The following is a 25,899-nucleotide window of genomic DNA, read 5'->3' on the forward strand; positions in this document are numbered from 1 at the left end:
CTCAAGATGGCGTCGCGTAATCATAAGATTCAATCAGCTCCAATCAAAAATGGCAGGGTGGGTCGTAACATACAGCTCGAGCCTTTCTAGCCCTCATTAGGCGCTCCTCTCTATGGTTATTCGCTGCTGCCCGGTGATTCAGAGCCAAGAGTGACGACTACCTACCTACGCTCTTCTCTATGATCCTCCTCTCCACGCCCCCAGCCGCAGTGCACGCCGGGCAATAGGAAGACCTCCAGAAGCTCCCCGCGCTGCGCGGATGTGTTTGCGGCCTGTGAGAGTAGGCCCTTCGGCACTAGTCTCCCGGTTAGCGGCGCGCAGAAATCTCGAGCTGGTGGACCCCCCCCCTCGTAACCTGGAGCCCGGAAGGCCGCGAAGACAGTACAATTTCCTCAGCGGCGGGTGAGTTCGCTCCTCTGAACGCGTGTGGAAACCGGGAGACGGTACTTCGGCTGGGGGAGGAGGGAAAGCCGGGGAGCCTGCGAAAGGGCCGGGGTGGGATGGGGATAAGGGGGGGTGGGGGTGGGGTGGGGGAGGGGATGGGCACGGGCACGAGGCTTGGGTTTCTCCACTTCTTTAAGGCCTCGAAAACGAGTGGGCCCAGTAGGAGCCCGTGGAGGCCGGACCTACTGCCAGAGTCTTCCTCCTTGCATTGTCGCCCACTTTCCCTTTCCTTTCCACGGCTCGCCACAGAGAGGCCTCGGCCCATTCTGGGCTCCACGTTTGCCACAAAACTCTCGGTCGGCCCCTGGGGAGCCCTTCCCTGAGGCCCCTTTCTAACCTGAGCCTGCGGAAGCCCTGCGGTAGATATTCCGGGCCTAGGATACAATTGCCCCAGGCTCTGCCTAGAAGCCGGCTAGCACCCACCCTTTTATTTTTTAGCGGGGGGCTGGCCACAAACTGTTTTCTGTCCCTTCTTCGGTCGTCTAAAGCCCGCCACCGAATGAACTGCCCTCCCTCCCCCCGCCCCCGACTTGAATTTAGCTACTGCCCACCTTTCTAGCATCCTTCTGGTTGGTTTGCTTGTCCAAGATTGTGGTGAGTGGTGTGGATTGTGGTGAGTGTTGTGGCCTTGCCCCCTTCCTCCCCTGGAGGTTAAAGTAAACTATGTCTTCATTGATTCTAGGGGAGGACCCAGCTTCATGTTAAAATATGTTGCTTCGTTCTCATGCTTCTTGGGTCTTCAATACTACTTTTAAAACACGTTTTTCGAAGTAGTTGTAGGAGTATGAAGATTTTTTTGAAGTTATGTAATATGGTTGTATATTGCCATGGAAAAGCCATTTTGATACTGGGCAGAGTGGAGCCGACCAAAAAGAGGGAGGAGATTGGACTTCTCTTGCCCCAGACTGCTATAGTGTGAAGTACTGTGAATTGGGTAGTTGGTAGTAGTGTATAAACAGTTCTTATATAGTTTTAGGAGCTTTAATTTCTAAAAGGTTGTTTCCAAAAATGTTCAGAGGCTTAGAAAGGCATTCAGTGGTCATCAGTTCTCCACGATTCAAGTAGATACTGTGCTATTCTCATTTAATTTTTCTTGAAGCCTTGGTTTTCTTCACTTGTAAAATGAGGATTATCAATTGTATTCACTTCATAGGTTATTGGAATTGGGAATTAATTGAAAAAAAAATGTGTGAAATCCTTAGTGCAATACCCAAGTAACATAGTGTTTAGTCTACATTAACTGATAGTGTTTGTTGTTTAAGGATTTTCAGTGAAGTATCAATACAAGACCCTAACCCTGACTCTAACATTTCTTCCAGTGTACTCTGGGTAGACTTTTGTAAATAAAGTCAGAGTTAATCATTGGTATGTCATTACTAGAAAGAGGCATTGTGATAAGAGAAAAGAGCCTTTGGATTGGTAATTTCAGGATAGTGGGGACTGTGGAGTCCCTACCCATTTATTGTGTTCTTTTGGACAAGTTAGCTTTTTCATCTGTAAAAGAAGAATAATATATTTACACTAGGTAATTTGGTAGGTTAAGTGAGATAATGTTGAAAGCTTTTGTAAACAAAAGTAAATTAATATCTTACCTGTTATTTTTATTAAATAATTCATCTTTTGGGGTTACCAATTTCCTTTTTCTTTTTTGGCCACAGGCAAGTTAGCTATATACCTTTTTCATTTACACATGATTTAGAGAAAAATCATACTGACTTTTATACTATAGAAGCAGAAGTAATCATTGAATCTTTTAACATCTTATAAAAAATTCTGTTTATTTTTTTAATCTCTTGATAATTTTTTTCTGATTCTACCACTGCTGTTCATGAGAATTTTGATTGATTCCTCAAAGTTTTTGAATAGCTTTCTTCCTAACTTCTTTTGAATTTTGAAACTCCAGAAAATAAAAAGAACATATTTCCACTAACCAGAATTGATATTGCTTTTTAACTTTTTATTTTGACATAATTTCAAACTTCAAAGAATTCTCAAATATCTTTCATCCAGATTCCCCAGATGTTAACATTTTACCAATTTGCTTTATCCTCCTCTCCTTTTTATCTCCATAGTTTTCTTCTGAAATCTTTTGCTAGTAAGTTGCAGATGTGGTGTTCCTCTTAACCCCTGAATACTTAAGTGTGTATTTTTTACAGACAGTTACATTCTCTTAATTAGCAACAGTACAGTGATCAAAATCAGGAAATTAATATTGGTACAGTATGATCTACCGGTCTTACCTGGGTTTTGCCTGAAATTGTCCTGAAGTCGTATTGCTACCGTTTATTAAGGTATAATTAACATATAAAATGCACTCATTGTAAATGTACAATTCAGTGTTTTGCAGTAAATGTGCAGAGTTGTGCAGCCATTACCCCCAAAGAATCCCTCTTTTCTGTTTGCAAGTCACTCCCTATTCCCACGTCAGCTCTAGGCTACCACTAATCTCTCTCTCTCTAGTTAGGCTTGCTTTGCTTAGGCTGGGGCAGTTATGTCAGTCCATTGTACCTTGAAGGCTATAAGCAGAGCAGGAAACAGTGCATGCCACACTAATCATTCATATTTAATGTAGAGTTACTGGACTGGCTGTATAACTACACATAATAACTTAAAATTTGCTCTTTCAGAACTAATAAAAATAATGCTTAGAAAAGAACCTGGTAAATAATTGGAGCTGGATGTTTTATTGAATAAATGATTAAGTTGTATATGAGTGTTTGCTGAGGAGAATCTGTTGGTTCAGTTGCTTCTTGGCACACAGTGTCCTGATGGAGTTAGCCTGTAAATCTATCCCTGGTGAAATACTTTGTGTCTATCGGGATAAATCTGTAATGGAGGAACGCATATAAGCAGTAATAGTATTCTCATGAGTGCAGAAAAAGTGGTTTAAGAGAGTAAAGAGAAAAAAGTGAAAAAGAAAAGCAGAATGCATGCATATGTTGAGGGGAAGAGGTAAAGCTTCTTTAGAAGTTTGTTTTCTTTTTGGGGAAGACCAAATTTATTTAGATAAAATTTACATACAGTAAAAGGCACCCATTTTAATTTCAGTGAATTTTGATGAATATATAAACCTGTATGACCACTGTCAACAGTCGAGATAGGGAACACTTCCAACATAGGGGCTTGTTTTTGTTACTTTGGGCCATAAAGTTTCATACTTAGCAGGTGAAAATGCTTTGAACCTTCTAAAAGTGAAACACTACTATTCAAGTATTCTTTAAATGCTATTTAAGTCACTTCAGTGCTAATAAAATAACCTCTGCATCTCTCTCAAACCCCACACACAATCCCTCAGCAATTGACCACATTCAAAGTATATACAGAAACCAATAACTTGTTACGACTTCACTGCTACCACCTGTTCTAGGCCATCTCTTTTGTCTGGATTATTGCAGTAGTCTCTTGCTACCCTTGTTCTCCTCCAGTCTTATCTTCACATAGTGGCCAGTGACAGTGTTAAAATATAAATCAAGTCAAAATCCTTTCAGATGTTTTCCATCTCATTCAGAGTAAAAACCCGTACTTTTACACCGGCTTACAAAGCGTTACACTCTTTGAACCCCCTTCCCATCTCCAGCTTGCCGCCAGTACTGTGCTCCAACTGTTGGCCTTGTTACTCCTCCTGCAAACACTGCATTCCCACCTCAGGCTCTTTGTATTTGCTGTTTCCTTTGCTGGGAAGGCTGTTGCCCCCCAGAATAGAGTTTCCTGCCTCCGTCTCCTGTAAGTCTTTCTTCAAATGTTACCTTCTTGGTGAGACCTGACCACCATGTTTAAAATAAAGCACTCCCTAGCTCTCTTCCCTAGTTCATTCTACAAAGTACCTACCAACTTTGACTATCTGTATAATTTATTGTATTACAGTTTATCAACTATAGGCAAAAATGATAAGCTGCTTTTATTATAAAAGTTTATTCTCATTCATTTTCACATATGTCAAAGTATACCAAACTTTATGTTGAAGTAAGTGGTTGATATTCATTTTAGGATTTTTTTTGGCTGTGTTGGGTCTTCGTTGCTGCGCGTGGGCTTTCTCTAGTTGTAGCGAGCAGGGGCTACTCTTCGTTGCAGAGCAGAGGCTCTAGGCACGTGGGCTTCAGTAGTTGTGGTGCACGGGCTTAGATGCTCTGTGGTATGTGGAATCTTCCCAGACCAGGGCTCGAACCTGTGTCCCCTGCATTGGCAGGCAGATTCTTAACCACTCTGCCAGCAGGCAAGTCCCTAGGATGTTTAAAGTGAATATTAGTATTTATCAGAGATCATCAGAAATGTTTGTTTTCTGAATTTCCATAGGAGGGGCTGTTATCTTATTAAGATTACCTTCACCTTCGAAGTTTAGCCTACAAATAAGCAAGTTTTGAACAGTTCCAAATAAAAGGGAAATACTTCGTAGAAAAATTGGAGTGAATGGAATGAGTATATTAGCATAGACTGAAACATAGTCTGGTTAACTCTTAACAGAATGGAATCATTTGAAAACCATGAAAAATAGTTTAAACACCAAGAACTTAGAAGGTTTCTTTTTAAAAGTAGTATTTGTATTTAGTACTTGGGGAAAAAGTGATTCTAAAGATGAATTCATGGCCCAATCTTTGTAACCATTGTGAGGCTACGTACTGAGTCATTGCTAGAATAGCAATGGTAGAATAGCAAAGCTACCATGGCACATGGTAGCTTCTTAATAAATTTATTTAAAGAGATTCTCAGAGTTTATTTGTTTACTGATTCATTCACTGATTATTTATTTAACAGGTATTAATACCAACTGCCCTCCTAAGAAAGTGCTGAGATAGAGTATTATAATGATAATATAAAAGCTTCTGTAAGTAGGACAGTAGCCCTCGATGTTTTAAAAGGATATACACTCCTGTCCCCTTCCATGTGGAATATTTGTTTTTGTTTTGGGCAAAAAAGTATTTTAAAAAAGATTATTAAAAAATTCAGCACGTTTACAATCTTAAATTAGTTACATTTTTCTTTTTAACTTAAGTTGATACCTACTTAATATCTAAGGCATTTACAGTACCTTATTTGCTGGTATACGACAACATTCTAGGAATTTATTTTACTTGTAAAGTTTCCTAAATATTTTAAGTGTACTGTGTTTTCGAAATTGAAGTTTAGATTTTACAGAATATTGTATATCCTAACTTATTAAGTGAAAAGAATACTGAGGAAGAAGAGCTGTGAGGATGAAGGACATGCTTTTTAAAGAAATATCTAATAAACAGAAAGATACTCAGTCGCACTAGTGATTAGGGAAATGCAAGTTGAAACAGTGTTTTTTACCTGTCACACTGGAGATTTACTGCAATGATGGTGAGGAAAGGGCGTACCCATGTACTGTTGGTGGTAATATTAATTTGTACACTAGATTTGGAGGATGATTTGGAGGTAAAGAGTAGATACATACAGTACTGATCTGTATTATAGAATTACTTGCACAGGTGCTTAGAGTTATATGTCCAATATGTCCAAGAATGTTTAATATGATTTGTAAGAGGTAAAATGTGGAGAATCATCAATGTTGGTTAGTTACAGCTATATAGTAATAGTTTATTGCATTATAAAGAATGGAATAGAACTTTATCAACTGACATGAAAAGATGTTAATAATGATGAGGGAGAAATGCACATAACAATATAGTATGATTATATTGTTTGCAGAGAAACATAAGTGATTATATATTAGCTTGTGTCTAGAAAGATATTTTAGAAGAATACAACGAATTATACCAAACTGTTGGAATCAGGGGCGAGGAAGTAGAAGACATGCACATTTTATCCTCTCTCTTCTAAAGGGTGAGTAAAACAATATATAAAACATAGAAAAGAAAATAATAGAGAAAAACATTTTTTAAAAGCTTCTGAAAGTCTAGACTCCTTCAGTTACAGAATGTAGGTGGGGGAGTTTTTCCTAGTGTCCAACAGAAAATCTCCTATTAATCAAATCACCACTTTTAGCTGCATCACTGATAGGAGTTCAACCCACTTATTTTGGCTGCTTGTTAAAATTGGTGCATGGAATCCTACTAGGGCATTCTAACATCATTTTTCTACTTTTTTTCCAGTAGTTCTGGACACTTGAGTATGTTGACAAAAATATAAAATTTGGGGGGAGGAAAAGTCTTAAGTACTTCTATTTTATTTATTTTTACTCTGTCGGGTCTTCGTTGCTGCTCGCAGGCTTTCTCTAGTTACGGCGAGTGGGGGCTACTCTTCGTTGCGGTGCGTGGGCTTCTCCTTGCAGTGGCTTCTCTTGCTGCAGAGCATGGGCTCCAGGGGCACGGGCTTCAGTAGTTGTGGCGCGCAGGCTTAGCTGCTCCGCGGCATGTGGGATCTTCCCGGACCAGGGCTCGAACCCATGTCCCCTGCATTGGCAGGCGGATTCTTAACTACTGCACCAGGGAAGCCCAGTACTTGTATTCATTTAGCTAAAAGACAAAAGTTTCTTATTAAGGAATGATACCACAAACCAAATCACACGGTTCATTGTGTTCTTGTATTTTTAAAAATCAAATACCAGTGTCTGATTCTTGAGTTTCAGTCATTCATTCATTGAATATCATTCAAGAATGGTTAAGAGGTTTGCTTTTAACTTTAAGAAAAATTACCACTTTTTTCCTCATTGTCACAAGTTGTATGTGAATGGTTTATATTTGAACCATTATATTTGAATGGTTATTATGTGACCTGATATATGGAGGTTGTCCCCCCCTCCGCCCTCAGGTTTGTAGAAAGTCACTGAGACATTCATTTTTCCTGGAAGAACTGGCCAACACTGAATCAACAAATACTTTGTTAACTTTGTAAATTTAGTTTTCAGGGTGCTGATGTGTATGAAAAATTAATGCATCAGAACACTTAAAAACTATTAGATATCTTCCTGGATTCTGAGTTTGATTTAAAAAGATTCATTGATGTTTGGTATTTAATTTTTGGATATTAACTGAACCTCAAAATTTTTTTCTTCCTTTATATGTATTCCCATATGACTGTAGGAGTCTATCCTGAACTTAGATCGTGTACATTTTGGGAACTTATTTTAGAAAAGATCTAAGTTTAAAAAATTCTCAATGGACAGACAGAGAAAAGAGGGTCTTTGCCAACTCCTTTGGGTAAGAAAACTTGAGAATTTTGCAGATACTCTAAAAATGAAGGCCAACAAACCAAGCATATCAAATTGTAAAGTTTTCAAATAACATGATTTGTCATGATTTCTTTCTTTAGACTGCTGTGGTAAGAATGTCTTTCCCCCCTCATTTGAATCGCCCTCCCATGGGAATCCCAGCACTCCCACCAGGGATCCCACCCCCACAGTTTCCTGGCTTTCCACCACCTGTACCTCCAGGTAAGTTTGTGGATACGGTTGTTGTTTTTGAAGTGTAGTTGATTTACGGTGTTGTGTTAGTTTCTGGTGTACAGCAAAGTGATTCAGTTATTTATATATATAAACACACACACTTTTTTAGATTCTTTTCCATTATACTTTATTACAAGATATTGAATATAGTTCCCTGTGATATACAGTAAATCCTTGTTTTTTATCTGTTTTATATGTAATAGTTCATATTTGCTAATCCCAAACTCCTAATTTCTCTCTCTCCCCTTCCCCCTTTGGTAACCATGTTTGTTTTCTGTGTCTGTGTGTCTGTTTTGTAAATAAGTTCATTTGTATCATATTTTTAGATTCTACATGTAAGTGATGTCACATGATATTTGTCCTTCTCTGTCTGACTTTTAGTATGATAATCTCTAGGTCCATCCATGTTGCTGCAAATGGCATTATTTCATTCTTTTTTATGGCTGAGTAATATTCCATTGTAAATATATACCACACCTTATTTTTGCATTCATCTGTCGATGGACATCTAGATTGCTTCCATGTCTTGGCTATTGTAAATAGTGCTGCTGTGAACGCTGGGGTGCACGTATGTTTTGAATTAGAGTTTTCTCCGGATATATGCCCAAGAGTGGGATTGTAGGATCATATGGTAGCTCTATTTTTAGTTATTTAGGAACCTCCATACCGTTGCCGTAGTGGCTGCACCATTTTACATTCCCACCAATGATTCTGTGTTTTTTTTTAACCCATCTTTATGTCATTGCAATATTAACTTTAGGAAGATGATACATATGTGACTGTTGGTAGAAGAGCTGTTAGCATTCTGGAAATGTGATGTCTCATTTTCCTATGGTGATAGTTTTCATTTCTGGCTGAGTAACAGACTCATCTGGGAAATTAGAAAGTCTTTATTTAAAAATATAGGTAATACATTTATTTTTAAATACTATACGTTTTAAATAGTATAGTATTTTTAAATATTATACGTTTTTAAAACTATACGTTCAAAAATCAATCAAAAAGATATACAAAAAAAAAAAAAAAAAAAAAGGTATACAGTGGAAAATTTTTCTCACATTCCCATATAACTTGTTACAGTCCCCTTACTGAAAGGGGGAACAAAGCAGGGTTATTAGTTTCTTTATCCTTTCAGATATTTTTATTTTTCTATCCATTTGTTTTGTTTTATTCTTTTGATACCGATATACAGTAACATCCTATGTTTTCTATTCTGCCTTGTTTTTTTTAATACTTGACAGGAAATCTTTTTTTTAAATTAATTTATTTATCTTTGGCTGCATTGGGTCTTCGTTGCTGAGCGCGGGCATTCTCTAGTTGTGGCGAGCGGGGGCTATTCATTGTGGTGTGCGGGCTTCTCATTGCGGTGGCTTCTCTTGTAGCAGAGCACGGGCTTTAGGCGTGCAGGCTTCAGTAGTTGTGGCTTGTGGGCTCTAGGCGCGCAGCCTTCAATAGTTGTGGCTCGCGGGCTCTAGAGCGCAGGCTTAATAGTTGTGGCGCATGGGCTTAGTTGCTCCCCAGCATGTGGGATCTTCCCGGACAAGGGCTCGAACCTGTGTCCCCTGCATTGGCAGGCGGATTCTTAACCACTGCGCCACCAGGGAAATCCTTGACAATAAATCTTGGAGAGCTCTCCAAATAACTATTTAAAAGCTTCTCTCCAGTGTTTTATGAGGTTTAAAAAAAAAATAAAAAAAATTTTAAGGCCCCACCGCAAGCCACTAAATCAAATCCTCAGAAATTGGGGCTCAGGAGTCTCTTTTTATCAAGTTCACAGATGATTCATAGGTATCCATTTAAGCAGAGTTAAGAGAACCCACATTTGAGAACCATTATCTTGAGGTTTGTAATTAACATTGACTTAGGAGAAAAGAGTTTTCTTCTGGTTTATGAGTGGTAGTTCACATATTTTTATATTTTGATGAAGTTGAAAGCATTTCATTTAGAATCAGTTTCCCAGTTTCCCTTCTGAAAGGTAGTATCTAAGAGTTCTCCTTAATTTGCATGTTAGAAGTATTTTCTTTTAACATAGAATCTATGTAATTCAGGCTGAAATGAACAAATGATCTTGTAAACCATCCAGAAGTATTTCTTTTTGAGGAAAGATCTACTTCAGTGACCTGGCTTTAACCATTGGATTATGTGTTTGAAGTTAACAGTGTTTACTAAAGAGCTTGACTGTTGCAAAATCCAAAGTACGTTGCAGTTGGCTCATAATGATGGGGTGTTAATTCATAACATGTACATTATAGAGGCTCAGCTTTGGGGGCCTCCTACCCCTAGGTGAAGTACACAGCAGTGTTGAAGTAAGTGTGAAAAGTCACAAGATAAAAATGGCAATTTTTCTGGGGTATCATTTAAAACTTCAGGAATTTGAGGGTAAATCATAATTTAAAAAAACCAGAACAGGGCTTCCCTGGTGGCACAATGGTTAAGAATCCGCCTGCCAATGCAGGAGACACGGGTTCAAGCCCTGGTCTGGGAAGATCCCACATGCCGCGGAGCAGCTAAGCCCGTGCGCCACAACTACTGAGCCTGTGTTCTAGAGTCCACGAGCCACAACTACTGAGCCCGTGTGTCACAACTACTGAAGCCCGCGCGCCTAGAGCCCATGCTCCCAACAAGAGAAGCCACCACAATGAGAAGCCTGCGCGCCGCAACGAAGAGTAGCCCCCGCTCACCGCAACTAGAGAAAGCCCGTGCGCAGCAACGAAATGGAGCCAAAATTAAAAAAAAAAAAAAAAAATCAGAACAACTACTTATGCATATGTATTGTGGAGTAGAATGCAATACTTGTACAAGTCTTTAAGACATTTATGCTTGTAGCTGGCTGTTTTAAGTTGGTCTTTTTGCTAATCATGGACGTGTATTTGTTACCCCTTGCTGCCAGGGACCTAGTGTGAACGTTTGAGTACTATCAGTTTATTATTCCATGTAACAATTACTGAATTTTAGTCAGTGACTTACTGCTCTGTAATGGACTGTAAAGGAATTTCTCCCGAAAAGGGGGATTAAGAAAATGATGTTAACAGAAAACCAAAAAAAATTACTTGTCAACCATCAAACCAGTTGACTACTTGAGAAGGATAGTGTCCTGAGCCACTTTCATTTGGGCATCTATATTTGAGGGGGTCCCCATATTTTTTTTCCATTAATTTATAGTCTCATAATACGATCTATTTTTTGATAGTTTTTACTAATAACCATGATACTTTTAGCAAAGTTTGTGTTATTAGAGTTATAGGGAAGAATAGTTTACTTTCTATTTCTGAAGAAATTTTAAGGCATTGGAGATAAAGCTTAATCACTTGTTCAGAATCAGGAAAGGTGGCAATGAAAAAATCAGTTCCTTAATTTCCTTACCAGTATATTGGTTTTATAGGAAAGATTTTAAATTCCTTTGAATTTTTAAAAAACACATACTAAATGTAACTTGTTTTCTGATGAACACTATACCAAATTATAAATGGAAGTGGAAGATAAATGGGCCATGTTTCTCTTAAGGCTACTCCTTGTATATCTTTTAAGATGGGTCAGCAGACCTTAAAACCAGATTTTCAGTATTTCTTCTTGTCTGTTTGGTCAGTGCCATACTAATGTGGGCATTTGTTCACAGAGTATTAACACTATTAAACAATTCTGATTCCATTTGTGATAGCATACAGTATCATTTCTGTTTAGGGAAGCATACTTGAATGATAAATCAGACTTTAGTTACAGCTGGCTCATTCATACCTGCATCCTGTGTGCAGCGTCAATACTTGAAAAAATAAAAAAAAGAAGTATGCTTGCTAAACTAGTAAAATAATTCAAGACCACAATACCCATATTCATGTATAATTTTCTTGTGTTGCCTATTAGTGCGATTAATTGAACTCTGAGATAACGTATGTGGCGATCACATTATATATTAAATTAGAAAATAAATTTTAAAAAAACATAATTTTTCCTTAAAAAGTAATGCATGCTATAGATTAAAGGAAGTTTTCCCCCCATAGTTCATGAGCATTCCCTTCCCCAAAGGGGGGGGAGTCTTTCTTATCAGTTTCTGGTGTGTAGCTCTCCAGAGATGTAATGTATATCCCACTGTGTTTGCTTATGTTTATTCTACCCTACTTGTTTTTTCATACCTCAGCTGGTATATACACTGTTTACACTTTGTGCACTTTGCCTTTTGTTTTTTTTTTTACCGTAGCATGCATAGATCTGTAATGAGCAGCAATACATTTTTGTAAATTCTGCATTTCGTGAAATTAGTAAGTTGAGGTGGGAACCATACTATTAAACCTTTTAGTAACTATTAAAAAGGAAAAAAAGTTTTTTTCAAAATGTCTTTTTCTTAAGGTTTTCTTAAATAGAAAGTTTACCTGTGGAAGAGGTTCTGCACAGATTACAGTTGGTAAATGGAGTATTTGCTTTTGTTTTGCAAAGTTAAAAGTGAAAAATTAAGAGTTGATGATAGTTTTGAGTATCCACCTATTTAAGTGCTCCACATAAATGATCCCAGTTAGTAGGCAATCTGAGAAAATAATTACCTCATTTGAATTGAGGAAACTGAAGCTGAGGTTACAGAGCTTTCCCAAGTTTGCATAGCTAAAAGTGATAGAACCAAGAATTGAACCCAAGTTTGATTCTGCAGTCTTTTTTTTTCTATTTTGTACAGTCTTCTGTAGGCTTATTGATAAGTATCTTGATTTTCATCTTCTAAAAATTTTGTTTAAAACTGAGGTTATTTTAAATAGGTTATATTGGAAAATAAATGGATAGTTGTTAAAAGAGTTTATTACCAGTCTTAGATGGACAGTTATCTTAAGTTGATGCTAAATTTGAACCGAAAAGTGATTTCAGAACTTCTTGAGATACTTCTAGAAGCATTTTAAAATTTGTGTTTTAGTAGACAGATCTTTTACTGATTTTACCCTCATTGCAACCTTTTTCTTAGTTCTCAAATGGTAAGATTTCGTCATTACTTATGTACACAAGGACTGTCAGTGTAGCAACTATTGATTAGTAAACAATTTAGTTGAAAACAAAATTGCAGATTCCACTAAGATGTCAATAGTGATAGCCCATTGATAGCTGTCTTAAACCCTTAGGGCAGTAGATGCTTGTCTTAGAGATTTTTTTTTTCTCTTTGACAGTGACTGAGATTACTAATCTAATTTTTTTTCATGATTTTTGCTTTTATTAAATAACCAGGAATAACAAGATTCTTCCTATGTTTCCAGATTAATTTCTTATTTGATGCTTTTGTTTTTTAACTTTCAAAGCATTTATTTTTACCTTTAAAGGAGTCGTTAATACCATTGTTCACCTGTAAGCAAATCTGTATGAAAGTTGCTGGTTTTGAGAATGTACTGAACTAGATGAACATGAATTGATAACTATCCAGTTTTACTCCTTAAGGCAAAAGCAGGCTGTGGTAGTCTTTTTGCTTTTAGAAAGTCTTTTTGCTTGTAAGTTAATTTAATAGACCAACCTGATAGCTATGTTGCTTTTGAAAAATATCCATTAATTTCTCATTTTCATTAATCCTACATTTCCCCTTAAAAGAACTATGAGTTGGAGGTACTTATATGTATGGCATGTAGTTGATATACGGTATATAATTGTATATATAATTATATCCTTAAGATTCATTATGCTTTTTTCTTAGGGACTCCAATGATTCCTGTACCAATGAGCATTATGGCTCCTGCTCCAACTGTAAGTATAACTTTAAGGAGGAATTAGGAGTGCCACTGCTTTTAAATCTGAACAACTTTATAAGCCCAGATAAATTATTTTAAATGTTTAAAAGAATAATAGGGAATAAGAGCATCCATGTATATCATACTACTTATTTAAATAAGTATTGTTTTCACTCTATGCATATAAGCAATTGCCCCTAAAATATGCTCCCTAAATAGTTTAGTGATTTCCCTCTTATTCTCTAGACTCTTCATATACTGTTATTTCAGATTTAGACATTGACTCTTTCATCATGCCCTTGTGTCTTGATCCTGGGAGATAGGAGAAGTGATCTGACATGTCTGATTTCTTAAAAGAAAAAAAAAGGAATGATCTAGCAGAAATCTAAATTTTGAAATGAAAGTTGAATATATTTCTACTCTTTCCTCCCACCTACCTAACTTTTAGCTTCTTCCAAGCTATTTTTTTCTTTGTCCTCTAGTATGATACCTTCAAGCTTTGTAAAGTTTTATTGAAGCCTTTCCTCTGCTGAAATGTTTCATTATTCAGTCTTATGTCTTGAACTTTAATTCTCTACATTTATAAAAGCTCTGTACACTCTAGGCATCTTAGTTAAGAATGCTAGTATACTATAATGTGAATAAATAGTAACCCTCTTAAAACATTTATTTAACTAAAAATTTTCTTTGCGTTAATTAGTAAAATATCAGTCTTAATTTATAATTCATTGTGAGGGAGAGTAGGTCTCATTACTTTCAACTGTTTGTCTACCTGTGGGTTTTGAAAAGGGCGGGGAGTGTTATTTATATTAAAAGGGTGATGAGATGGGAACTACATGAACAAATGGGAATCTGCTGTGAGGCAGACCAAGGGGGAGTCCAGCTTTTCTTGCATTGGACATTCATTGGGAAACATTTATTGGGAAACCTCCACATGACAGGTACTCTTACCCTCTTGCATTTTAGCCTAGGAAAAGGCAGCTCCCCCAGTTCACCACTTCAGTGCCTACTGTGGATGTTTTGCTCAATTCAATTTCAAATACAAAGATGGATAAGACTATTTCTTTCCTCTGGGAAGTTGAATGTTATGAAGGGAAAATAAGATAGAAACACAAGTAACTGGGAAAAGGTAAACTTTAAGTGTGGGGGAGTGCTATGGGAGTATTTGAATATTCTACAAGAAAATTAGCAGGGATAATTGAAATTTCCTTTTATATGAATGCAGAGATTTACGATGTCTTAAACATTTAAACATTGTCTTAAACATAAAATAATTTCTTTCCAAGTTGTTTTTGTTTTTATTTTTGTTTTTTTATAAATTTATTTATTCATTTATTTCTGTCTGCGTTGGGTCTTCATCACTGCGCGCGGGCTTTCTCTAGTTACAGTGAGTGGGGGCTGCTCTTCATTGCGGTGTGCAGGCTTCTTATTGCGGTGGCTTCTCTTATTGGCGGAGCATGGGCTCTAGGCCCGTGGGCTTCGGTAGTTGTGGCACGTGAGCTCAGTAGTTGTGGCTCACGGGCTGTAGAGCGCAGGCTCAGTAGTTGTGGCGCACGGGCTTAGTTGCTCTGTGGCACGTTGGATCTTCCCGGACCAGGGCTCAAACCTGTGTCCCCTGCATTGGCAGGCAGATTCTTAAGCACTGAGCAACCAGGGAAGCCCTCCAAGTTGTTTTTAAAAGAAAGGTAATCCAATAGTGGAACTTTACTTGTCATGAATAAGTTCACATTAATGAAAAATGTGCTTTGGGAGTTTTAGATTAAGTATGTAGAACCTGTAATGGTGATGTGCTATGTATTTAATACTTTAAAATTGATGTTTTTAGCCTAATGTTATTACATTAAGCATGATAGCAAATTTAATTGCAAGTTCAAATTTTATTGTCTTTCATTACTTTAGGTCTTAGTACCCACTGTGTCCATGGTTGGAAAACATTTGGGAGCACGGAAGGATCATCCAGGCTTGAAGGCTAAAGAAAATGATGAAAACTGTGGTCCTACTACTACAGTTTTTGTTGGCAACATTTCTGAAAAAGCCTCAGACATGCTTATAAGACAGCTCCTTGCTGTAAGTTAAACTGTTTATTTTTCATTTTTAAAATTTTTTGTTGTTACAAATTTCAAACTAAAGAAAAATTAGCAAGAGGGCTCTGAATTATTTTCTCGTTTTTATTTTGAAAAGTTTCAGTCCTGCAGAAAAGTTAAATGAATTGAATAGTGAACACCCTTGTAACACATTTTGCCATATTTACACATACTCTCTTTGTGTGCACACACACACCCCTCGATTTTTTTTTTCTTCTGAATAAGCTGAGAGTAAGTTGTGACATTACATTTCACCTTTGAATACTTATTATATTTCCAAAGACCAAGGATACTCTCCTACATTTTCACAAAACCATTATCACACTTAGGAAATTTAAGGCTGATATAGTATTGTTAATTAAAATACATATAGTTCATATTTAATTTTTCCAGTCAGGGATATATATATATTGCACTTATTTTTATTATTATTTTTTTAAAATATTTATTTATTTATTTGGCTGTGCTGGGTCTTAGTTGTGGCATGCGGGATCTTTTTCGTTGTGGCATGTGGGCTCTTAGTTGTGGCATACAGGATCTAGTTCCCTCACCAGGGATCAAACCGGGCCCTCCTGCATTGGGAGTGCGCAGTCTTAACCGCCAGACAACCAGGGAGGTCCCTATACATTGCATTTAATTGTCATGTTTCTTTAGACAGTTCCTTTATTGTAGAACAGTTCCCTGCCTCTTTTTGTTTGCTTGTTTTTGTTTTTGTCTTTCATGACATTGATGTTTTTGAAGTGCCTGGGTCTTTTGCAGAATGTGTCTCCCAATTTGAATTTGATTGATTGCTCATAGTTAGATTCGGAGTAAGCATTCTTTGTAAGAGTGGTTCATGGGTGATGCATTGTTTTCAGGTGCAGCATAGCAAGAGACATACCACGTGTCTTGGTCCCATTTTTGGTGGTATTAAGTTTAGTTACTTGGTTAAGGTGGTCAGATCTCTCCATTGTAACGGTACTTTTAGTCCCTTTTTCACTAATAAGTAACCTCTGGGTTAGTATTTTGGGACTATGTGAGTCCTTTAGCCACCTTTAAAACAATGATTTTAGCATCTAATTGTGATTGATTGACTCCTTTTGCAGTTTTTATTCTGAGCATACATAAGTTTTTTTGACTTGGTCATTGATTTTTCCCTTTTTCTCTTAGTTTTAAAAATTTATCCTGGTGCTACATGCACATGTTTTTTAAAGCACTTTTTTTTGGCTGCATTGGGTCTTTGTTGCTGCTCGCGGGCTTTCTCTGGTTGCTGCAAGTAGGGGCTACTCTTCATCGCAGCGCACGGGCTTCTCATTTTAGTGGCCTCTCTTGTTGCGCAGCACGAGCTCTAGGCATGCGGGCTTCAGTAGTTGTGGTATGTGGGCTCAGTAGTTGTGGCTCGTGGGCTTAGTTGCTCCGCAGCATGTGGGATCTTCCCGGACCAGGGCTTGAACCCATGTCCCCTGCATTAGCAGACAGATTCTTAACCACTGCACCACTAGGGAAGTCCCTGAATGATTTTTTTAATGAAAAATAACACTATCCATACTCGCTCGCTCCATAATCTCCACTGTGTTAAGAAGTTATTTTAAAATCTTTTCCTTCTTCATTTTATCAGTAACATACGTTATTGCCAGTTCTCTTTTATAAATCATGTGATCCTTGCTTTAAAAAGTGTTTTTAAAAAGGTATTTAGAAAATAAACACAAAACCTAGCTTAGTCAGATCTTAATATTTTGTGATACTAGCTTCAGATTTTTATCCCAAAGAAACAAAACATGAAGGTTCTAATTCCCATTTCTTTCTTCCACAGAGGTAATAACCAGAGGTAGTCCACTATCCTAAGTTTGGTGTTTATCATTCCTATCCTATTTTTTACTTTAATTATATATATAAATAAAAATTTATTATTTTTAAGTTTTAGTTCTGTATTCCTCCACAATTTTCTTTTTTCACCCAGCCTATATGTAGCTCTAGTTTGTTTACTTTTCACTGTTGTATACCATTGCATTATAGAAATATGCCATAAATGGTCAAATTTTTTACTGATGGTCATATGGATTGTTTTCTCTTTTTTTTTTGATATTATGTTTTGCTATATAATTAGTGGTAATAGCACGTCTTCCTAGATGAACATGAAAGAAATTCTGTCATGTATTCTCTTAGAAGTGGAATTTCTGAGTCATGGGGCATGCTTATCTACAGTTTTATAAGATGATGCCATTTTTTTTCCCAAAGTAGAACATTGGGAGGACATTTTTAAGACATCTTTATTGAGATATAATTCACATACCAGAAAGTTCACCCTTTTATAATATACAGTTCAGTGGCTTTTAGTATTTTCAGAAAGTTGTGCAAACATCACCACTGTCTTAATTCCTGAACATTTTTACCACCCCAGATAGGAACCCTGTACCCATTAACAATGCTTCCCATTTTCTCCTCCCCTGAGCCTTTGGCAGCCACTGTTGTACCTTCTGTCTGTGGATTTGCCTATTCTGGGCATTTTACGTAAATGGAATTTTAGAATATGTGGCTTTTTGTGTGTTGTCTTCTTTCATTTAGCATAATGTTTTCAAGGTTCATCTGTAGTGTAGCTTGTTAGCAGTACTTTGTTCCTTTTTATGGCCAGAATATTCCATTTAATGGATGTACCACATTTTGTTTATCCGTCCATCAGTTGATGGACAGTTGGATTGTTTCCACTTCGTTATTGTGAATAATAATGCTGTGAATATTTGTGTACAAGTTTTTGTGTGGACATACGTGTATGTTTTCAGTTTGAAACATCCCTTTTTTTTTTTTTTGCGGTACGCGGGCCTCTCACTGTCATGGCCTCTCCCGTTGCGGAGCGCAGGCTCCGGACGCGCAGGCTCAGCGGCCATGGCTCACGGGCCCAGCTGCTCTGTGGCATGTGGGATCTTCACGGACTGGGGCAAGAGCCCGTGTCCCCTGCATCAGCAGGCGGATTCTCAACCACTGTGCCACCAGGGAAGCCCCTGAAACATCCCTTTTTAAAACTGTTGTTGATTTATATATGCAGCAGTGTGTTTTTTAAGCTGTCTTTGGATTCCTGAATTTCTCTCTTCTATTTCTCTTTCACTTTTAAGGCTTTACTTAGATGTCTGGTGATCCTTGATTGTCCATATTTAAGAGTTAGGGATTAAAAGCCTTTTTGTGTGCGTAAGCTGAACTTGTAAAATGTTGGGCATCTTTGTAGGGTAATCTAAATGGCAGCCAGAGGTTTTAAATGTTAATCCGTGGCGTCTTTTCTTTGAGGCTGGTTGGTTTCTCTAGAAAATTTCCTATTTTATGCCTACTGAGTTTATGATTGGCTGCCTGTGTGAGGTTGCAGATGCAGGACTGAGTTCAAGCACTTCTTATACCTTTACTTTCTTCCCTTCTTAGTCACTCTGTATCTCATACAGATCTTTCAGATCTGGTGCTCCACATCCCAAGCTTGTTCTGTTCACTTTCTTCAGACTGTAACTCTTCAGGCTATCTTCTCTGGGGTTGGGGATAGGGTAGTTGCTTGAAACCTCTGAGGCTTTGATTATTCCATATTTGTATTATCAGGCAAGAACCTGTTTTTATTCAGCTTCACACTTAAGCCCCATTCTCCCCTGTACCTTTCCCCCGCAGTCTGGATCCACTGGGTTTTGTAGAATCAGTTAGCTTAATTCTTCTTATCGGTATCTGCTTCTGTAGACTTGGTGTCATAGCTTTCTTTGATCTACTGAATGAGTTATTATCCATCCGTTTGTCTTTTGTCTTTGCAAAATTTTATTGAATTCTGCTGCTGTTCTCTCTTGCTATGTTTGACCTTACGGACAATTTTCATTTTCTTTTTTTGAGGGTGGGGCACTGCATTGGGTCTTCGTTGCTACGCGCTGGCTTTCTTCAGTTGTGGAGAGTGGGGGCTTATTGCAGTGGCTTCTCTTGTTGCGGCGCATGGGCTCTAGGCTCTCAGCCTTCAGTAGTTGCAGCACACGGGCTCAGTAGTTGCGACACATGGGCTGTAGAGCTCACGGGCTTCAGTAGTTGTGGCTCGCGGGCTCTAGAGCACAGGCTCAGTAGTTGTGGCACATGAGCTTAGTTGCTCTGCAGCATGTGGGATCTTCCTGGATCAGGAATCAAACCCATGTCCCCTGCATTGGCAGGTGGATTTTTTTTTTTTAATTATTTTTATTTTTGGCTGTGTTGGGTCTTCATAGCTGCACGCGGGCTTTCTCTAGTTGCGGCGAGCAAGGGCTACTCCACATTGTGGTGCGCTGACTTCTCATTGCGGTGGCTTCTCTTGTTGCGGAGCAAGGGCTCTAGGCGGGCGGGCTTCAGTAGTTGTGGCTCGCGGGCTCTAGAGTGCAGGTTCAGTAGTTGTGGCGCATGGGCTTAGTTGCTCCACGGATCTTCCTGAACCAGGGCTCAAACCCATGTCCCCTGCATTGGCAGACAGATTCTTAACCACTGTGCTGCTAGGGACGTCCTGGGAAATTTTCTGTCTATCTATCTATTTTTTCATTCATTCATTCATACCACGCTGCATAGTATGTGGGACCTTAGTTCTCCAACCAGGGATCAAACCCTCGCCCCCTGCAGTGGAAGCGCGAGTCTTAACCATTGGACTGCCAGGGAAGTCCCAATTCTTTGACTATCATTTTAGTAATTTCTCTGAAGGGAAATACCTTTCCCTTCAAGAAAAATCCACTTATTTCTCAGCTTTGACAGGCAATCTTCACTTATTATTTTCCACAAAACTTTTTTTAAACCTTTGTTTTTACTTTAATAATTAGAAATAATATTTAAGAACTTTGGAAGTAAACAAAGTGTAATAATATCCCACCCTCAGACAACCTGCCCCATTAACATTTTGGAGTATTTCTGATCATTCTATGGGAAATTTTTTTCTTTACATAGTTAAAAATCTTATTGTATATCTGCAATTTCATGGTTCAAGGTATTTTTGCATCCCATGCTAAGCATTTCCCTGTGTCATTAAAAATCTTTTATAATATATACATGTGTTTTAAAACATAGTCTTTATGAACTCAATATTTACTTAAATTTTTTACAGTTTAACTGTAATAATATTTGGGCATTTTGGTTTTATATATATATTTGTAGGATAAATATAACTGTAAAGTGTCTAATTTATTGAAAGGTAGGCAGTTTTCTGCAAATAAGAATCAGTAAGAGTATGTTTTCCTTTAAAATGATTTGTTGTATGTTTCTTTCATATAGTAGGTTTGTGGGAATTGCAAAATTTAGTTGCTGACAAGATTTTTTTTTTTTTAACTTCTATTTTTTCCTAGCGGGAATATAATTGTGCTCTTATTTGCATGGTAAACTAGCTTAGGTGGTAAAGATCTTTGTTTTCTTTTACAGAAATGTGGCTTGGTTTTGAGCTGGAAGAGAGTACAAGGCGCATCTGGAAAACTTCAAGGTAGGTAAATTTTTCCTTATTTATTGAGATCATCTTAACCTTTGTGCATAAGTACATTTGCTTTTACTCTCATTGTCCTTAACCGTAAGAGTGTTCTACTAGCACTCTGTCTTCACTCTTTAATAGGATTAAAGGCAATTGGGAAGATGTTGGCTGAGAGTTGAGATTAGAAAGTAGAAAAGGATAACGTGAAGGAAGTAGGAGAGGGAAAAAAATTATTCAGACTAACTGGTTTCTTATAAGATTACTTTAAGAAGTCCTTTTTGTTTCAGAGCAGGAGTGTATGATCAAGATGGAACATTTAGGACTTAGGAAGAAAGTAGGGGAAGAGGTGATGAGATAACTTCTTAGTCTTGAAAGCAAACTGTTCTTTTCATACTAGTTGGTAGAGACACCTGTTTGATACACATCCTTTGAACACTTTTATTATGGAAAAAATCATACGTATATAAAATTAGCAGAATAGTATGATGAACTCTCATGTACTCATCATCTAGCTTTTTAACATTTATCAACTTGTGCCATTTGTGCTTAACCTGTACCCTACCCATTTCCTTCTTGTATTATTTTTAAGCAATCTTGAGCACCAGATCATTTTGTCTGTAAATATTTAGTATGTCTCTAAAAGATAAGGTCTTTTAAAAAAAACATATCTAAAATACAATTATAAGACGAAAAAAACCACCTTTCTCATAATTATTAAGTCAGTATTCAGATATCCAACATTCAGTCAGTGTCCAGTCAATGATCAGATGTCCAGCTGTCTTAAATGTCAGTTTCTTAAATAGTTTTTTTGATTCAGGATTCATATAAAGTCTGTGCATTGCAATTGATTGACATATTTTTGAATCTCTTTTAATATTTTTAGTTCTTCTGTGTCTCTTATTTCCCTTGAAATTATGTGTTGGCGAAACTGGGTCATTTGCCCAGTAGTGTTTTTTCAGTCTGGATTTGCTTATTGCAGCTCCAGTAGAATTATGTACCATGCATCTCTATCCTCTGCATTGTAATGTAAACTGGTTGGTAGTTGTAGCTCGAGACTTGATCAGATTTGAGTTTGTGTGCGTTATTTTTGTTGATTGTTTTTATATGTAAGAATTCTCTAAAGGTAGTGCTCTGTCATTAGGAGTCATATTGGGGTTTTTGTTTGTTGGGGTTTTTTTTAATGGTAGGAGCTGTTGATTGTAAGTGCCTGTGTTGATTCCCTCACTGGGGGGTTGCAAAATGTAACAGTCTATTTGGAAGAATTCTGTCTTTCCTTCATTGAAGAAAAATCTTCATTTGTTAGTAGAATACATCTATAAGGATAAACTTCTTCCTCCATATACTATTTGGTTACTTAGAGGTATAATTTCTATAAGAAAAACAGGATAAATGCTTTGGTTCTTTCATTTTTTCAAAAGAATGATCTTATGTTCTCAGCATCCTCTACCAGTGATTTTTTTTTAAAGTATTTTGAAGTTCTAGATTGAAGCATATTCAATTTGTTATTATTATATTTAATGTGGATTAGTTGTCATTATCACTAGTGAAGCTTAAGTTTTCTCAAGTTGCCTCTGGAAATTAGATCTGTGGTGACTTTTGACACAAGCCTAAATGCCTTTGATAGCTTCCTTGTTATCTAGGATGACAAGATATTCAGAACTCAGCTAGTAGTTTTTCTGCCCCTGACTTGGTATCAGCCATTTCTCAAGAAGCTCTGATTCCTTTCAGTGGGAAATTGTTTTCAAAATGGCCATCTGGAAATGAGGTGTACTCATGGTAGGAGTGGTGTGGTCTTTGCTTTGCCAGTGCACATTAATTCAAATTCAAGCCTAAAAGTTTTTTATTTAATCTTTTCTGTCATATGTCTATATTTCCTTTCTTCCACATTTAGAATCCTGAGCTTCAACACAGGGGATGATAGACTATAAAATAATTATTATTTATTATTATTATCATCTCACATTTCACAAACAGCAGTTTCAGACCAGTAGCACCAATACTGTCATCAACAATATGATTATTGAACTTTTCTTTTTTATAGACAGGTCTTTTTGTCCTTAGGATATATCAAACTTAAATCTATGGTCAAATTTTCTGTTTTAAAATCACTCACAATATGTGGTTGTATCATTAACTGTATATATATTTGGATTCACTTGTTTAATTTTATTTTCAATGTTTACTCTTTTTTAAATTTAATTTTGTTTTAATATCTGTTTAAAGTCATGGTAATAATGGTGAGACTAGTTATTAAAATGAAACAGATACAGAAAAATTAGACTGGTAACTAGAGTAAAAGATCAGTACTCTTGTAGTTTAACATCTCTGAATTGAAAATGCTGTATTTAGCTTCAGGAAGCCTGTTTTCACTTATCTGTAGCTGTTAGGAAGTCAGGATGGAATAAATTGATGAAATAATTAAAAGAATTAATCATGAAAGTTGTTGATTCTGCTAAATATTTTATAAGCACTTGTAATAAGTAGCAATTTGCCTGATGAGAATTTTTCTTCTTTTCCCCTGTTTTTGTTTTCTCTTTTTTCTTTTGGTTGTTTGAGGGTACTAAAAGTGAAATCCGTATCAAAGGTAATTTCAGGAAAGGGAGGAGTGACAAAATAAATAACCCCTGTATTATAATGTTTGGTCTGTAATGATTTCAATTTTTCATAAATATTTTTCATCTTTCATAATTGTATTGATATTTCACTAATTCTTTACATCCATTGATAGCCTTCGGATTCTGTGAGTATAAGGAGCCTGAATCAACCCTCCGTGCACTCAGGTTATTGCATGACCTGCAGATTGGAGAGAAGAAGCTACTTGTTAAAGTTGATGCAAAGACAAAGGCACAACTGGATGAATGGAAAGCAAAGAAGAAAGCTTCTAATGGGGTATGTTTTCTATAGCATTGTCTTCTCTAGGCCAGCTGTGCTCTTTCAGTGTAAATACTTCTCATTATAAAAAATCTAATACGGGGCTTCACAAGATCATCAAGAGGGTGTTTTTTATAGTTTATAGTTATTTTAAGTCTTTTATCTGCCCATAGTGGGTGGATGACTGTTGGTTTGCTTGTTCCAGGTTGGGATGAAGGTAGTAAGGGAGGCTGGACAAGGTTAACTTGCCAGAGAAAACACTGGTACAGACTATTCCAAACAGAGCTAATTCATTAAGGCAGCTTTTAAGTAAGTACAAAATATATTTCAACCTACAAAATTTTTATTAGTTGCCCTCGTTTAGAAGTACACAGGTTCTAAAATGAATGAAAATAAGTCTTATTGCTTTCATCAGGTGGTGGCTCTATTAAGTGAAGGTAAAGGAAATTTTTGCATGTTGTACTGTATACATTATTATTCCCTCTCAGCAAAGCAAAAAATAGCTAAAACCTGAGTGTATATTTCCTTGTTTTCCCTTCCTAGTTCCTTTTGACATGTCAAGCTGAACAGATCCAAAATAGATTCATTATTACCTTTCTGTCTCTACAAAAACAAAACAGCCTTTTTGCTCTCTTCAGGCTTTTCACTATCATTCAAAGTAGAAATAGGTTTCTTGGTTCCACCACTCCCTCCTTTACAAAAACATTGTAAAAAAAAATACATAAAAATAGAGCAACCTATAAAGAAGACATTAAGTATCACCCATAATTCTATCATCATTAGTAAGCACTGTAGACATTTTTGTTGCATATTCTTCCAGGCATTTTTCTCTGTATGGGTGAATATAGTGTTAATTGGAATATGTGAGTTTATTTTTCTTTTATAAATGGAGGATTGAATTCTGAAGTATTATTTTGTAAACAGCTTTTTTTCCACTTAATCTTGTCTTTCTCTGGATTTTAATAGTATTTTAACTGATTTATCTACATTGTTTTCTTCTCATCTGCCTGTTACAGTACTGCCCCATATTTCTAAAACATAAGTATAATTATGTCAGCCCCCTGCTCATGCATCCTAATGGTTTTGAATTTCTCACAGTGTAAAGCCCATATTCTTAGCATGGCATCCAAGGCTTGCTTCAGTCTACCTTTCTAGCTTTCTCCATCAAGTCCCTTCATGTGTCAGTCATGTATCCCTACAAACTCCTTTGTGCTTTGATGTCCTTGTTGCTCATCCAAGCTCCCTGTTGAAATTCTATCCATATAGTTAAAATGTTGCTTGATTCATATAGCTGACATCAGTCCTAGATTCTGCTCAGGCAGAATTAAATCCTTTCTTCTCATATAAAACAGGATTTTACTGTTGTTACGTCAGTCTGCTTTGTAGTATGTATTGTTTGTATCGCTCTCTCACAGCTCCTTGTGCCCTGTTTCATTCCCGTATCCTGCATTCTCTGATTATAAGATAGACAGGACAATAAATTCACAGACTATGTTTTTTCATCTTGTACCTCCACAGAACCTGGGTTAAGGTCTTGCTCATAACAAGAATGGGGTGAACTTTTATTATAACAGTTGCAGTTATGTTGCTCACCTGGTAATCTTACTGTCTTTTGCTAGCTTTAAAAGGAAGTAACACAATTTACACTCCAGAAAAATTGTATTTTATCTCATATCGGCACTATTGCCTGTCATACCAGTAAAACCTCAAAAAAGCCAACTGTCTGCAGCAAGACTTCTTAGATTTTCCTTGCTGTGATAACTGAATTCTTTTTTAAAATAAAGCATGCATTCAGTGTCTTCAAAGTTTTTTGTATAATTCCCTGGATTCATTGTTTTACTGTGCTTGAAATTTAGCTTGTGAGGCGGTTTAAATGGTGGCATTTGCAGATGGTGTTCTCTGAGCATGAAGTAAATCACTTCACTGTATAGTTACGTAATAAATAAGGAAATGTATAATCGTGTGACTTTTTTTTTTTTTTTTTTTTTTTGTGGTACGCGGGCCTCTCACTGTTGTGGCCTCTCCCGTTGCGGAGCACAGGCT

The 25,899-nt window shown here is 37.0% G+C and overlaps 1 protein-coding gene across 4 annotated transcripts in view; it reads left to right on the plus strand.

Annotated features, from left to right (window-relative positions):
• The first annotated feature begins 221 nt into the window (after positions 1 to 221).
• Positions 222 to 25,899, plus strand: part of RBM25 (RNA binding motif protein 25) — a 53,215-nt gene continuing 27,537 nt past the window's right edge. For 2 of the 4 annotated variants that reach the window (XR_003682053.2, XM_028496126.1), the window contains exons 1-6: positions 7,446 to 7,562; positions 7,675 to 7,795; positions 13,464 to 13,513; positions 15,397 to 15,564; positions 20,943 to 21,000; positions 23,714 to 23,874. Coding sequence is in view for 3 of the 4 variants with exons in the window: in XM_028496126.1 (XP_028351927.1) it covers positions 7,521 to 7,562; positions 7,675 to 7,795; positions 13,464 to 13,513; positions 15,397 to 15,564; positions 20,943 to 21,000; positions 23,714 to 23,874 (600 nt within the window). In the remaining variant the exon portion in view is untranslated. Of the gene's footprint in view, positions 403 to 6,136; positions 6,247 to 7,445; positions 7,563 to 7,674; positions 7,796 to 13,463; positions 13,514 to 15,396; positions 15,565 to 20,942; positions 21,001 to 23,713; positions 23,875 to 25,899 lie in introns of those variants that run through there. The other 2 variants (XM_007107202.4, XM_007107201.4) reach the window with 2 other exon arrangements.

The sequence above is a fragment of the Physeter macrocephalus genome, chromosome 11 (genome assembly GCF_002837175.3).
Source record: "Physeter macrocephalus isolate SW-GA chromosome 11, ASM283717v5, whole genome shotgun sequence".
NCBI classification, from domain to species: domain Eukaryota; kingdom Metazoa; phylum Chordata; class Mammalia; order Artiodactyla; family Physeteridae; genus Physeter; species Physeter macrocephalus.